General features: G+C 35.4%; 1 protein-coding gene across 1 annotated transcript; it reads left to right on the top strand.

Annotated features, from left to right (window-relative positions):
- Positions 1 to 15078, top strand: LOC131542833 (SAM pointed domain-containing Ets transcription factor). The gene is made up of 6 exons (XM_058779855.1): positions 1 to 240; positions 9187 to 9637; positions 11241 to 11438; positions 12342 to 12389; positions 13360 to 13494; positions 14032 to 15078. The coding sequence occupies exons 2-6, from the start codon at positions 9193 to 9195 to the stop codon at positions 14208 to 14210; spliced, it is 1005 nt and encodes a 334-aa protein (XP_058635838.1). The 5' UTR covers positions 1 to 240; positions 9187 to 9192; the 3' UTR covers positions 14211 to 15078.
- The last annotated feature ends 666 nt before the right edge of the window (positions 15079 to 15744 follow it).

Below are 15744 nucleotides of genomic sequence, written 5' to 3'. Positions count from 1 at the left end.
TACTTGAAGTCTTGAGCACACCCACATCAGGTGCAGTCACACACACACACACGCTCGTGTCACAAGCAGTATTAGTCATTGAGGTTAGTAATGTGGCACTCCAATTCCAGCGTGTCGTGTTCCCTGCTGAGTCTGTAGGAGGCCTAGAATTAAACCCACATTTGAGAAACAAGCAGAAACCAAAGGAATCAAGCAGAGGCCTTCCTGATCGCACCTGCAACACTGTCTTCACCTGGACAGGTAAGTCTGCACGGCTACCACTTTCAAGGGCAACAAACCTGTTATTGGTATTTTTATCTGTATTTAAGAAGGAAAAGCAAATATTTTGTAGTGTTCATCACCAATCAAGAGTTTCAGACACATTTGACTGAATTTCTGACATTAAAAACCTGCGTACCCAGCTAACAGTGAACGTTCTCAGAACGTTCTGACAAGGTTCTCTCAACATTATGAACAAATATTCATTCAGTAACGTTAATAGAACATTCATTCAAAGTTATAACGTTCTCAAAACATTAGCAAAAAATATATATTATTCATGCATTTTTTATGGAATTTTTTCTGAAAAATTTTGGATATTCGTCTGATGGACATTCAACATTCAAAAGCAACGTTCCTCTAATGTTTGGAAAATATTAAAATAAAACGTTCCCCTTTTAATTTTGCCTTCACAAACATTCACATGATCAAGAAAAAGTTTTTTAACATTTTCATAGGTTAATGGAAATGTTAGCACAACATTCTCAGAACATATTTTTGCAAATGCCTGAGTGCTTTTGAATTAGTTTTGGCTACCCCTAAATTTTCATGTAAAACTATTAAAATTGCATGTGTTGGAGCAGATAGTAAAGAAAAAGCATCATTGCACATGTTCATCTTTCACTATAGTGTTTAAAAGCATGCCAGGATGGGCCTCAATAAGTTGGGAAGAAGCTCAGATTTGCAACATGTGTTTGTCACTAAATCATTCCCATTCTTTAATTTTCACTACTTTATCATTTTTATGACTTTACTATTCTTGTCAAATGAAGAAATTCGTCAGAAAGAAGGAGGAGGTCCAAACCTGTTCAAACATTTGACCGGTAATGCAGTTTTTGTGTGGCAAAACACACAAATGCATTCATAAATATACAAATTTAAGTTCTCCAGGTAAGCAAGCAATCAGCCTTATCACCAGCTCATATTATTGATAGGGGCCGATATGAACTCGGATGATTCTGAATGCACCTGTTCTCAAGCTGACAGTTCACCTGTCGTTCACATGCGATGTGTCCTTATATAGAAAGATAAAGAGAACTTGTCTCAAAAATTAAAAGGTGTAAAGCTCTTAGGTTTTCGAATGTCATCTGGCTGGCTTCCAGAACACCACCAGCAAACCACAAATGACAGTTTTTTTCCCCTGAAGGGAAAAGTGCAAGTGACTTGTGCTCTGGCTCTCATCCAAATCCTTCAGAAGAAGAAAAGTGCTCAATTCCCAAAGGCAAATGTAAAGTTTCTATTGATTTCCACTGAGGCTAAGCACGGTATTGTGACTAAAGTGTTACATTGTACTGAGTGACTTGGACTAAACTGATAATTGAGTTTTGTTGAGCTTACAGTAAATGTCAACTTTTCCTTTAAGCAATAGATCAAAAGTCTCATGTTCCAAACTTGCATGACTTCTAATTTTTCTCTTTTTTTCTTCTTCTTCTTTTTTTTTTTTTTAATAAGAGTCTATATATAACTTAAAATATAGTGCATGCATTGCATGAACTAGCCTACTTTTACACTGCAAAAAATTATTTTGTTATTATTTAGATTTTTTAAGCTTGACAGTAAAAACCACAATTTGCCTTCATTATATGGAAAACAGTTGCTCAAATACAAAATTAGGGTTTGGGACGACACGCAAATTACAGAATTTTCTTTATTTTTAAGTGAGCTATTCTTTAAAAAATTAGATATCTGATTCCAATTTTTGGTCACAGTATCAAATGGTGTCAAGTGAGATTGTAGATAACCTAATTAAGATGTCTGAGAAAACCTGGCACAGGTACATCACACCTGCTCTGGAGGTCGAGGAAATAGAACAAACACGTTAGCAGAGGAGAATAAATGTGATGTTGAATAATGAAGAAATCCCCTGTACGATTTCACTTGAGCTCCCAGAATGAATCAGAGATACTTATCAAAGGCGGCTCTCAGCGGTTGAGTGACTTAATATGGCACTTTGCATATTACCATGCCATGCCAGTTTTTGTTCAAACAGCTGGGTGGGTTGTGTTTGTAAAGAAATTATGGCAAAATTCAAAGTTTTTACAGTCTGACAAGATAGATGATAGCCTTATAATGTCACAGAACAATGCAACAAATTTGCATTTTCATTTTACATCAGTGAGATGCACCATAGCATCTCTAATCTTTAAAACCATAGTTTCCTTACTATTGTGGGCCAATAATTCCAATCCGAGTTTGTTTATTAATGAAACAACAAAATTGTGAATATTCATATATGACATGAAATTTATTATAAAAAAAATATTTTGGCTATTAAAGCCCCAGCAACACTTTAGACACTTAAAACACACTTGAAAATGTCAAGTGTCTTGTATGGTTTGGACATGGGCTTTTCACACTTGAAATAGTTAACCCTGGGTCATTCTAATCCCAGGTAAACACAGGCTAATCATGGATGAGTTATCTTGATTCACCTTTCATAGTGCTCACAATTGACATAGTTAACAATTAATCTTGGGTATCAAACTTGTACACTGTAAATTCCTAGACTCCGTGTTAACGTTATTATGTGCATATTTTCGACGTCAGTGTCACTGACCGGCTACATCAATTTTTTCCTGAATGAACTTGTCGGACGATGAAGGTAAGAAAAAAAATTACCTTAAATCTAACTGACCCGTTTTCCGTCATCATCTGACATATTCCCCTCAACCGCTGAATCTGTTTACACAACGCGCCGTATTTCCGTAACTGTCCAAAGCACGCGAATATGAGCTACGCGATTGGCTTACGGTTGCTGAGCGTCTAGTCATAACATTTAACTTTGCGTTGTTTCGGATGTTAGAGCAATACCGGGTTAACACCGCAAAAGTGCTGCAAACTGTCCTAACCCCGCTTATAAAACGGATAGTTCCGGTCCTTGATTCTGATTGGCTGAGCCACGTTCGAAGCCGTTGAAAATTACGCTACAAACCTACACCTGACCTTTGTTTACCTTGTGTGTTGCTTGGCAACCACTTTGCTCCAACCATAGGTTCACAACTGTTTCTGAGGAACTACATTGTTTGGTGGAATAATACTGTTTTTATTAATATCATTACACTTATTTGCTCTGTTTTGTTTTGTGAAACCTAATAACCGTTTTATAAAAGCAATGAGCCCCGAGAAGCCATGGTTTACAGTGAATTTATAACAGCTAAGGCCCATTTTTTTGTTTTGAAAACTAAAAAAACTAGTTTTTTTATGTTGCTAGGCAACCACCAAATCAGCTGTCCTGTCAGTCTAATCAAAGGATTATAGTGGGAACGCTCTAAAAAAAACTAAAAACTTTGGTTTTTGCTGTTAAGTAAACGTGTCATATTAGCAAAAACCTTAAAAAATAACACACGACAGACACCAAAAAGTTTCTCCTCCATCGTTGCAGTCTCCGGACTTTCTAAGCAACCGTAAACATTCGTCACCACAACGGAAGGCTCTCCTTTCATTCGATTGGACAATGGAAAAAAATGCAATGACGTGGGCCGCTTTTTCCGCTCAGAGTTGCTTTTTTTTCAACTTCAGGCTCCTTGAAGTTGAAACTTTTTCAACTCCGCTTCACGTCGTGCCTAACAACGCCTCGGCCTTAGTTGTTATAAATTCACTGTATACCACGGCTTCTTGGGGCTTATTGCTTTATTCTAATAGGCCTTTTCACACTGAACTTAACCCTGGGTTATAGAAACCTCGCTTTTAACCCCGGCTAAAAAGAACTTCCCAGATTCAGTAGGCTATATTCAGCGAAGACTTGATAGTACAGAAGGCAGTATGTAATATTATAATACCCAATGGTAGATTAAAGCAATAAGCCTTGTTAACAACCCCCTTAGCTGTTATAAATTCACTGTAAACCACGGCTTCACAGGGTTTATTGCTTTTATAAAACGGTTATTCCATATAAGTAGTAAGGTTTCACAAAATAAAACAGAGCAAATAAATTGTAATGATATTAATAAAAACATTATTCTTCTTCCAAACAATGTAGTTCCTCAGAAACAGTTGTGGCTCCAACAAAGTCGTTGCCAAGCAACACACAAATGTAAACAATGGTGTATGTTTGTCGAGTAATTTACATCAGCTTCGAACTTGGCTCAACCAATCAGAATCAAGGACTGGAACTATGAGTTTCACAGTTAACTATAAGAATTTTATAAGTAAACATGTAGCATGCTGTGTTCGTCCAATCAATGACACTGACACTGCCCTGTTAACCCAGGTTTAATAATGTAGAGTGTCATTTTATGTACCCATTGTTATTTGTTGACCCGGGGTAAAACAGCAGCAACTATTTCAAGTAATCTACCTGCCCTAACCATGATTTTATAGTAAAAGTGTAGTGACTGTTTTTGGACGGATTGCTTACCATTTGTATAACCACAGTTTTACTACAAATACCACGGTTAAGCTATGGTTAGTATAGCAAAAGCATGGTTAATTTTTGGTTAATATGGGGTAACTAGCTACTATAACCATGGTTTTTGGTTTTATTTGGAGTAAAGCCATGGATAAATTTTGTAAGGGTGGAGTTAAAAGCAAGGTTTGGAACAATGACGATAACCCAGGGTTAAGCTCAATCTGAAAAGCCATATTTTGTTATCTAATATTTAGTCAATTTTAGACTCTAAATACTTTTTGGGGCCACTTTACGTGGATATGAGCATTTGTAGCAAGCATTTTGACCTTGGATAGTGTTTTTATTGGTTCTGTTGATGGTTTTTCAGAATCAGCCAGTCGTTGTGCGACACATCACTGGAGCTCAGTCATATGTTGGGGGAGCCAGCGCACTAATTGCTTGTAATGATTGCCAAATCTTTTATGTCCTTATGATGTGAACAAGCTGAGTATTGCGCAGCTGTTGTTGAAACCCTGCAGTCGACGGAGCATTTCTTCCAGTAAGAGACGTTTGCTGTGAGCACGGCATGTGCACACTGATACACAACCTAATAGACTCATTGAGCGGTGAGACTCGTTATTAATAGGTAATGTTTTGCTATTGAACTAAGCCATGCTGGTTGCTATGCTGGGAGAGAGTCCAACACATAAACATATAACGAACAGAGAAACTAGAAAATTAGGAGAGCTAGAAGAAAATTAAGCCTAATATGGTATTTAATTAATAAGAAAATTATGTCACATTGCAACAAAATATATATTATCTTTTATTTTATTTCCTGTATGCTTTTAAAAGTACACCATGCATAAATCATGCATACCATTTAATATGTTTTTTTGTGTTTGTTTCTTTTATCATTTATTTTTGATCATTTATTTTCTCTTCTGTGTGTTTTTTATTTTTATTTTTATTTTTTGCACCATGCATAAATGAATCACTATAACTGAAGTCTATTTTAGGTCAATTATAGATTCTTATGAAAATTAAAGTTTTATTTATGGACTTTTTTTTTTTTTTTCAATAATTGATTATTATGAATGTTTATTACTTTATTTTTTAATCACTGCAATATAATGACAAAAACATTTTTTATTACCTTTTATTTTATTATTATCATTTATTTCCTTTCCTGTATGCTTTTTAGAGAAGTGCACCATGCGTGAATACAGCAGGTCTTCTGGTGTGAAATGCTGATAAACAGTGGTTATTTAGCACTGAATGCTGCTGACCTGGCAAATGGAGCGGCTCTTAACCCTTCCAAAATGAATTTTAGAGTCTTTAACCAAACTCATTTAAGGATCAGTCACGGGCCTAATCCCGTGCCTGGGGAGCGTGTTTGCATCTCCTCACCGCTGTTTTTTCTCCGCTGGCCAGAGTCAATATGACTAAATGTGCCTGTCTAATGGGCTTATCGCAAGCTGTTGCGAGCAAGAGTGGACACTAGGTTACAGACATGAAACTAAGCCGGCCCCAAAAGCACGCTCCATTTTTTTCCTTGGAGAGGAGAGGGAGGGGGATGTGAAATCAGCAGGCGTTTGGAGATGAGAACAGGGATTCCAGGAAGGATAACTTCATTTCCTTTAGGGTTTACTCCAGGCCAGCTTCAAAGATATGGTCCGGGGCCTCCATTTGTGTTTGCATACAGAGATGTGAAAGAGCGAGAGACAAATGGTTTGACCTCTGGCCCTCTGCCATTCCATTGCCACATCCAACGTGATACATGCAGCAGCAGCAGGGCCGTTTTGACACGTTGTACTACTTGAAGTCTTGACAAATGAAACACCATCAAATTATGCTTGTCATACATCCTGGAATTGAAAAAAAAAAGTACTTTTCATACAACAAAAAATAAATGAATAAATATACTTAATTTATAAAGACTCAGTTGTTTTCAATATTTAACATGATGATAATGATGGCGATAATTCGTTTTTTTATTTATTAGTTTTTTATTCTTTTTTTGTTTTGTTCAAATTAAGAATTAAAATATAAAAGTACAAATTGTACACATAAATGGCAGATAAACTGAAATATAAAAATTATAATAAAAGTAAAGTATAAAAATAAAGTATATTAAAAAAGAAGCTTGATAAATACTAAATGTATTGTTAGTTGTTAGTCAATGGATTAACTAGCATTAAATAATTGCAGTTACCACAATATAAGTTAGGGGGGGGAAATAGCGGGGAAAATTGAAAATGCAAAGATAAATTTTTGCGATTTTAAAACTTTATAAATTTATTATAGGGGTGAATGAGGTCTGGGACAAGGGAAAAGCACAAATTATGTCACATGTTACTTTTGAAAGCTTTTAAAAATGAGGGAAAAGTCAACTGAGAGACACAACAAAAGCTTTAAGCCATTATAATCTTGAATGATTGTTTTCTTTTTATATCTCTTTTCCTCTGCTATCGCTGGGTGTGGAGCAATCTCACCATTTTATGAATGACGGCAGTGGTGTGTCCAAACAAACGGAGGTTGTCCAAGAACATGTGGTAGATGGGGAATGTCCTGTAGACATACGCTCTAATGACAACAGATTACCGACAAGTGCGTCTTACTCTCCATCTGTGCCGTGAACTTTAAATCAAACTATTACGGCCACATATTTACCTATGAAGAGAGGAGGCTGCCCAACAAATACCCTCACAGGATCTAAATATGAAACTTTTATGGCTATCAATAAAACATACGAAATCCAAAGCAGTGCAAAGAGGAAAATGTCAATGCAGGAAGATCCAGAAATCAGAGATGTGGTTGCATGCATGAAACTTCTGTCATCATTTAACGACTTACCTGTACGACTTATGCAAAACACAAAAGATGCGCATTTGATTTTGAAATGATGACCGAATTTTCATTTTTGGGTGAACTGTCCCTTTAAGACTGGAGAAAATCTTGAAGATACTTGTTAACCGTCTATTTCTGCATTTACAAACGCAACTGTGACATTCGAACATTCAGTGTGTCCAAATTACAGTTGTACTCACTTGACCTGAAGCTTTGTTCGTTCCGACAGCCCCTCATTGGCTGCCTGTGATGTTCTTCATGTTATGTGGAGGCCCTGACAAGACCTTCATGACTTATTATGTTCCTTGTTTCTGTCACATGGAATATTTTACAGCTTTCTTGCGTTTCCTCAGAGTAGTTTCTTAGATGCCCCTAAGATATATTTTAATATTACACAGCCTTCATTCAAAGAACAACTTTTATTTTTAGGAAAGGTTCAGTGTCATCATCCACAGCGCGTTTGCATAATTGTGGAAACCTTTGCATGGGAAAGAACCACTCATATTTTATGAATAAGAAAATATAGTACAGTTTATTAATTATTTGATTTAGCTCTTCATTTTCATTTTAGTGTAAATTTCAGTTTAAGTTTTGTTATGTGCATTTTGGCATTTTAATTGATTTTTTTTAACATTTATTTGTTTGTTTGTTTAGTTATTTATACATTTATTTCAGTTAGTTCCAAAGCAATATTTCAAATTTAATTTAATTTAGTTTTTCATTTACTATTTATATTGTTTTTTTCAGTTACTGAAATTTAATATATTTCTAATTAATTCATATTCAATCATCTATTTTAGTTTTAGTAATTTTAGATTGATAAATAAATACATTTTATTTAATAAATAAACACATAAATGAATAATTATTTAAATATTAAAATATTTTTTATATGAATTACAAAATATATACATTTTTCATCTATTATTTATATTTTTACAGCTTTTTTTTTTTTTTCAGTTAACAAAATCATCCCTGGTTTATATCGATGTATATCACCGTTTTGACAGCCATGTGTTGATGTGACCCGTAGTGTCCAAACAGCTTGTCGTCTTTGTTCTTTAGCTTGTTTTTCCTGCAATATCTCTTCTCGTTTTACATGAAGGCATATTTCGCTTTTGTAGATAACTGTTTCAAGACAAACTGTTTAAGGAAACTCTTGCTTTCAACCGGCAGTTTAAAATGATGGCTATTAGTGCTTCGGAAGCATAATTATCTTCCAGTGAACTTGTAACCCGAGCTGCTCTTTCCTTCAAGCAATCTTCCCACCTTTGTGTCTTTACCTCTTGGCCACTGGAGATAGATATCAGCTCTAGCCCCGTCTCTGCTGTCATCCTACATCTGAAGCATCTTTTCCTCTTTGCGATTTGATTAAAAACTCATGCTGACACAGGAGACAGGAGACCGGGGACGGCACCTTGAAAGCAGTCCTCCAAACCGCTGCTCTGCTCCAGTGTCAGTCACCATTCTGTACAAGTGACCCATGAGTAAGTGACTCAGTCAAATCTAGTTTGCTTCCCCCATGCTGCACTGACATTCTTCCTGGAAGCCTTAAAAACAGAAACAGCATCACTTTGGCTCAGAGTTCTCTTTGGGTGGGATGAGTTGCTTGGCTATGAAGCACCTTCAAGAACCAGCAGTTTGCTGAATGTTCTTGTGTACGGCTGCTCTTTCACACACTACATAGTCGTAAAATTGTATAATATCAAGGCATATGGTTTAATAACAATTCTTCTCTTTAATTTCTGTAGGAGATAATGGCCAGTCCTGTCCGAATCCAGTCAGACAGCGCTGTTCTTCAGCCGCCGCACTCCACAGGCTTCACCGAGAGCTCGCTGGCCCTCCTTAAGCGAGAAGATGGCTTGGAGATGGTGGACCATAAACCCCGTCTTGACAGCTCGGACCGAGGACATCCAGGACTCTATCTGTCCTGCTTTGACATGCTGTTCACCGAGGACGCCGCCTGGCTGGTGAGGGTGTCGGATTCGTCCACGCCGGCGGGCGTCGGGCCCAGACTGGAGCCGTGTCAGGAGCCAGAGCAGTGTCCGGTGATCGACAGCCCTGGACTGGGAGCCTCCCCGCTGTCTCCTACTCTGGAGGAACAGGTGGAGGAGAGATCTTTAGAACAGGTGCAAAGCCTGGTAGTGGGAGAAGTTCTGAAGGACATTGAGACCGCTTGTAAACTTCTCAACATCACACCAGGTAATCATTCTAATCATTCCAATTAAATCTAAATACTGAGAAAATCACCAATGCATATTACTAATCAGAAATTAAGTTTTGATATATTTAGAGTAGGAAATTTACAAAATATCTTCATGGAACATGATCTTTACTTAATATCCTAATTATTTTTGGCATAAAAGAAAAATCGATCATTTTAACCCATATTGTTGGCTATTGCGACAAATATACCCCGTGCTACTTATGACTGGTTTTGTGGTCCAGGGTTACACGTATCACAATATTAATATTATTTAAATTAAATTAATTAACTATTAAAATGATTAAATATTACCTTTTAAATTATTAAATTAATTTAAAAATATACACATTTTAAAGAAAAAAAAACTAACATTACTCAAATATTATTTTAATTAATAAAGATAATAAAATGTATGAATATTTATATATTTAAGAAATATAATAATAAAATATATTAATTGTATTTTTAAATAAAATATTATTGCAATATATTTTAATTCATTAAAAGTAAAGAAATACATAAAATGCTCTTTTTGGTGCAAAATTTTACAAAGTGTTACAATGTATTTCATGTATTTAAAGTGTTTAATGTTTGTTAAATAATCCTCAACTTTAAAGATGCTTAGCCAAAAGATAAAATAAGATTGTACAATCTGAAACTGCAAAATAAGATTAGATTTATATTAAAACAATTTTTTTACTAAAGAACCATATAAGTAGCTATAGTAATATATAATAAAGATATGATATTGATGCCAGATACATACAAATAATGTATTTAGACAATATTAAACTGCTATGAATTCAAATTTTGTTTACATTAGATTCAGATTATAATTCTATATGCAAATATATCATGCATATTCACATATAGCAGAGTGAGACATGTTATACATTCAGAATATGTTCACAAGTATATCACCTAATAGACAAATACTGTAACACACTTCTCGTTCACAGCCTCTGCAGTAAAACACAACAGGGTGATATTATCATGACACTTATTCAAATGAACAACTCGCCATTCATCATTCTTGTTCAATGTGAGTGGCAGACAGATCTGAGTTATGATTGAGCTGTGCAAACAGTCATAATGAAACTGTTAGAAAAGGCCTTTGACTCCAGCAGCCCTGAAGGCAGCTGAAAGCATATAGACCAGGATCTGCCTAATCCTCCGGAGTTTCACTAATGTGCTGAGAGCTTTCCTTAAGGACATCAAACCCCTCCCGTATAACGATGATGAGCAAGCAAACATTCAAATACGTCTGGCAGATATTATTTTGAAATATCTGTGCATCTTGAAATATCTCATAATTGTCAGCGGCATGTCATATTACAATTTATTGATTTGTCCGTATTTTACTAGCACGTTCATGCAATTTGTGGTATCATGCTTAATTTTGCGTCTTTATACAGTCACACCACCTTACGTAAACACCCATCCCCACTGTTTGCTCTTCTGAATGGCGCTCTCCTTCAGTAAGACGTTTCAAAACATTTGAAGTCTGTCCAAACAGCTCTGAATCCCAACAGTGTGTTTTGTCAGAGATGCCTGAGCGCTCCAGACTGATCGCTTATCTGATCTGATCTGATCTTTCAGACCCGATGGAGTGGAATTGTGGAAACGTTCAGAAGTGGCTGTTGTGGACGGAGCATCTCTACAGGCTCCCGCAGGTGGGAAAGGCCTTCCAGGACCTGGATGGCAAAGATTTATGCTCCATGAGCGAGGAAGACTTCCGTCAGCGTTCGCCTCAGTGCAGCGAAACTTTACACGCACATCTGGATATATGGAAATCAGGTGAAATACAAATAGTCTGATCACTGTGTGCTGAGTTAACTATGTTACTACAGTGCATGCAAAGGACTGTTTGAATTTAGGGCTGTGCAAAATTCAGAATAAAAGAATTCACTCCCTTTCATTGAATCAGCGTGAATTTGAATTGAATTAGCCAAACAGGAAGTCGAATCAGATTTTGAATGGCAGGAAACTTACTAAAATGCAATTCAAGGAAATACAGCACAGTGACAGTGTTGTTATTGTTAACTAAAACTAAAACTAAAACTATTCGATATTGTTTTCATTAATTGAAATAATAAAATAAACTTCTAATAAAAAAATAGGTTAAAAAGTTAAAGATTAGAAAGTTGAACTTAAACTTAAAAACTAACTGAAATATAGTAAAACTAAAACTGAAATGAAATAAGTTAAAGCTAAATAGAAATATTTAAAAAGTAATCAAATTCACAACAACACATAACAAAATCACTAATTTCATATGCTATTTCATTTTTTGTGATTAACTTTGACTAATAACACCTATTTTATTCTCCTACTGTGTGTACAATGCATTTTTTATCTTATTTTTTAAGACCCATTTCTTTAAGTTAAGAAATACTGCAAAAACAATTAACAGAGATTATTAATGTTATGTTTACAGGAAATTCATATAATGAAAAATAGTATTTCTTTATCAGCCTACTTAATTATTTATTATTAAAAACGACTTTCAGCAGCTATTCTTGCCTTTTATTTAATTCCATTCCATTTGAATTCCACTTCCTTTTATTCAAATTCACATTTCAATTTTGCATCCTGTCTGAAACCATAAATTCATAAGGCAGCTTTAACTCAGTTCTGTAGGCTGAATGTTTGCATGCATGTGTATTCATGCTGCATTTCTCTCTTGTTTTGTGCATTCAGCTGCTTGGATGAAGGAAAGATGCACTGGTGGAGAGACCAGGATGAGAGGTACGTCACAGAAACATCACAGATGATACCGATATACAGAAAAATACCATGGCATTACCTTACAAATAGACCACAGACAGAGCATGGCACTAGTGAAAGCAAAGGACTGTCATTGTCATGTAATGATTAACCTGTTCAGATCAGATCGATTAATACCAATAAACAAAAGAGGTTAACGTGAGACATTTTCCATAAAGAATTTTCATTGAAATTTATATCACACAACTTGTACAAGTATTCTGGCAATGTCATAGTACTGATGCTTACAATATTCATATACCATTTGATTTCCATGGAAGTGTTATTATTGTTAACTGAAACTAAAACTACTACTAATTGTTACTTAAAATAAAGCTGAAATAGAAATAAAAAAGTAAGTATTGTTAAAAACTTATTCTACTTCAGTGTATTTCATTATATTTATATTTTTGTGTACGTTGAAGTATAAAAATGACTAAAAAACTGAAATAGAAATGAAAAATAAAGCTAAGTAGAAAAAATAGAGAAAAATGATGATGATGATTTAATGTACATTACTAAAGCTTAAACTAAAAATTTAAATTAAAACTGAAAATCTAAAAATAAAGCTAGTTCAAAATATTAATAAATACTAAAATGTTATATATAATACTAACACTGGTCCATGATACATGTACATGTTGATTTATATTTTCTTTAAATTACACTTTCACTCCATCTGTACTGCAAACAAACTGTGTGACAAAACAAAACAGAACACTCCCATTATAATCAATGAAGGGATGTGAAATGATTGACAGAACATGCTTGTGTCACGCACTTTTAGACCAGACAGACTTATTGATTTTTGAGTTCTGTCACATGCTTGTAGTTCTTTTATAAAAAGAATAGCTCTGGCTATGATTTATTCTGACTAAATTCAGTTTTTTTTATTATGGGTTATTACTTGAAATGTAACTATAATGCTGTATGTGTGTGTGTTGCCTCACAGAAGGTGAAGAGCTGTGGTCTGAAGCGGATTCATCTTGTTCTGGTCAGCCGATCCATCTGTGGCAGTTCCTCAGAGAACTTCTCCTCAAACCTCACAGTTACGGACGCTGCATCCGCTGGCTGAATAAAGAGAAAGGTGAGGACATGACAGCTCTCCTGCACAATAATGGCAATAATGGATGCCTATGGTCTGTTGGGGCCACACTTTCCATGATACTTTACACCATGCTGCATTCTTAAAAATAATGGTTCTTGGTATCTGTGGTTCCATTAAAAACCTTTAACATCCATGGAACCTTTCCATTCCACAAAATGTTCTTTATAGTGGAAAAATGTTCTTTAGATTCTTAAAATGTTCTCCAATCTAAGAACTGATCGCTGAAAGGTTCTTAAGGAACCTTATAGAATCGCTGCAAAACCCATTTTGGAACCTTTATTTCCTCTTTAGATGGTAAAAACATGTTTCTTTTAAGAACTGTTCACTTAGAGGTTCTTTGAGGAACCAGAAATGGTTCTTTATGGCATTGCTGGGAAAAAACAACAACAACAACAAAATTTTTTATGATTGTACATATCCAAGACATTGTAGTACCATCCTGCTATTTCGTGTGTTAGTAAAGTTTCTTAGCTAAAGCCATAACGGACGTGTTTTGGATGTGTGTCTTCTTCACAGGGATCTTCAAAATCGAAGATTCAGCTCACGTGGCGCGTCTCTGGGGTTTGAGGAAGAACCGTCCGGCTATGAACTATGATAAACTCAGCCGCTCTATTCGGCAGTACTATAAAAAGGGCATCATCCGCAAGCCAGATGTCTCGCAAAGACTCGTCTATCAGTTCGTCCATCCGGTGTAAGAGAGATAGTGAACTCAACCACTGAGAACTGACAAGCCCTCCTACACATCTCCTGAGACTATTTCTGGGTTTTGCATGACAGTGAAACCAAGAAAAATGCAAGAAAGTTCCAAGATTTTCTATGTGTAAAATATAATTGTGCTTGGAAACGTCCAATATATACTTGCACTCTTTTAAAAACTCCTGTGTGTCTGTTAAAATGTAGTATCAGCTTTGCACTGCTACTTTCTGTTACTTTAAGAAAAGCCTGTCAAATAAATGATGATGTTTAACAGAAGCACTAAGAGAGACTTAGTAGATGTTCTTTGAAGTATGTTACAGGTTACTCGCAAGGTCTGCCTGTCAGCTCATAGTCAGCGTGTGACTCCGTGCCAGCGTGTCTCTGAGCAAACCTTGGTTTCCCTGCCCATGATTTGCAGTGGAAAGACTCGAGTTTGCGTTAATCTCTGGCTGCCACCCAACAAACATCCCCTTTTTTCTGGTTTGTGATTAATTGCACTGCAAACCTTTCAAGTCTGCCCATGTGAACTTTCTCCACGTTCTTCTTTGCACGCACCTCCCTGCTCACGTCACGTTTCACACTGATGCAAATGAGGGCTTATAGCGGCCCGTGGATTTTCATGTGATGTAACGGTTAATTGACAGGTTTAAGTTAGGAAGTCCGAGTTTAGGAGAGAAAGTCATTTGGAGCCTGAGGGAGGTTTGGTTTCTATTGTGTATTTTTGTAAATCTCTATTGTGAAGTCTAATCTAGAAGAGTCACTGGATAACAGTTGTTTTCACTAATGCCAACATTACGAAATGTTATCTGTACTTATACAGTTATTTCGAAGCAGAGAGGTAATTTTTCATGTACATTCAGTTGTTGTTCCTTATGCATTTCTTTATTAAATATTCTTTTTTCATTTTGTTGTGTCCTGTATCATTCACTTGATCTTTTACAATCATTTTAACACAATAGAATAATAACACATACATTTTTGGACATGAAACTACAGTAGAATTTTGATATCAAAGTACAGTACCATGGTATTACCGTCAAATCTATTGCTGTACCATTATTATTTATTATATATTTAGATTTAAGTTTGTTACATTTGAGATTTTTCTGCTGACATGTGAATAAAATTAAGACACTTTTCAGATGAAATGTGACCCTGCTTGTAGCAATAGCCAAAAATACATTGTATGGGTCAAAATTATCGATTTTTCATTTATGCCAAAAATCATTAGGATATTAAGTAAAGATCATGTTCCATTAAGATATTTTGTAAATTTCTTACCATAAATGTATCAAAACTTAATTTTTGATTAGTAATATGCATTGCTAAGAACTTCATTTGGACAACTTTAAAGGCGATTTTCTCAATATTTAGATTTTTTTGCACCCTCAGATTCCAGATTTTCAAATAGTTGTATCTCAGCCAAATATTGTCCGATCCTAACAAACCATACATCAATGGAAAGCTTATGTATAAATCTCAATTTTGAAAAATTTACACTTAAGACTGGTTTTGTGGTCCAGGGTCACAAAT

Source organism: Onychostoma macrolepis, chromosome 06, assembly GCF_012432095.1.
Source record: "Onychostoma macrolepis isolate SWU-2019 chromosome 06, ASM1243209v1, whole genome shotgun sequence".
Lineage (NCBI taxonomy): Eukaryota > Metazoa > Chordata > Actinopteri > Cypriniformes > Cyprinidae > Onychostoma > Onychostoma macrolepis.
This window is presented reverse-complemented; position numbering and strand designations above follow the sequence as displayed.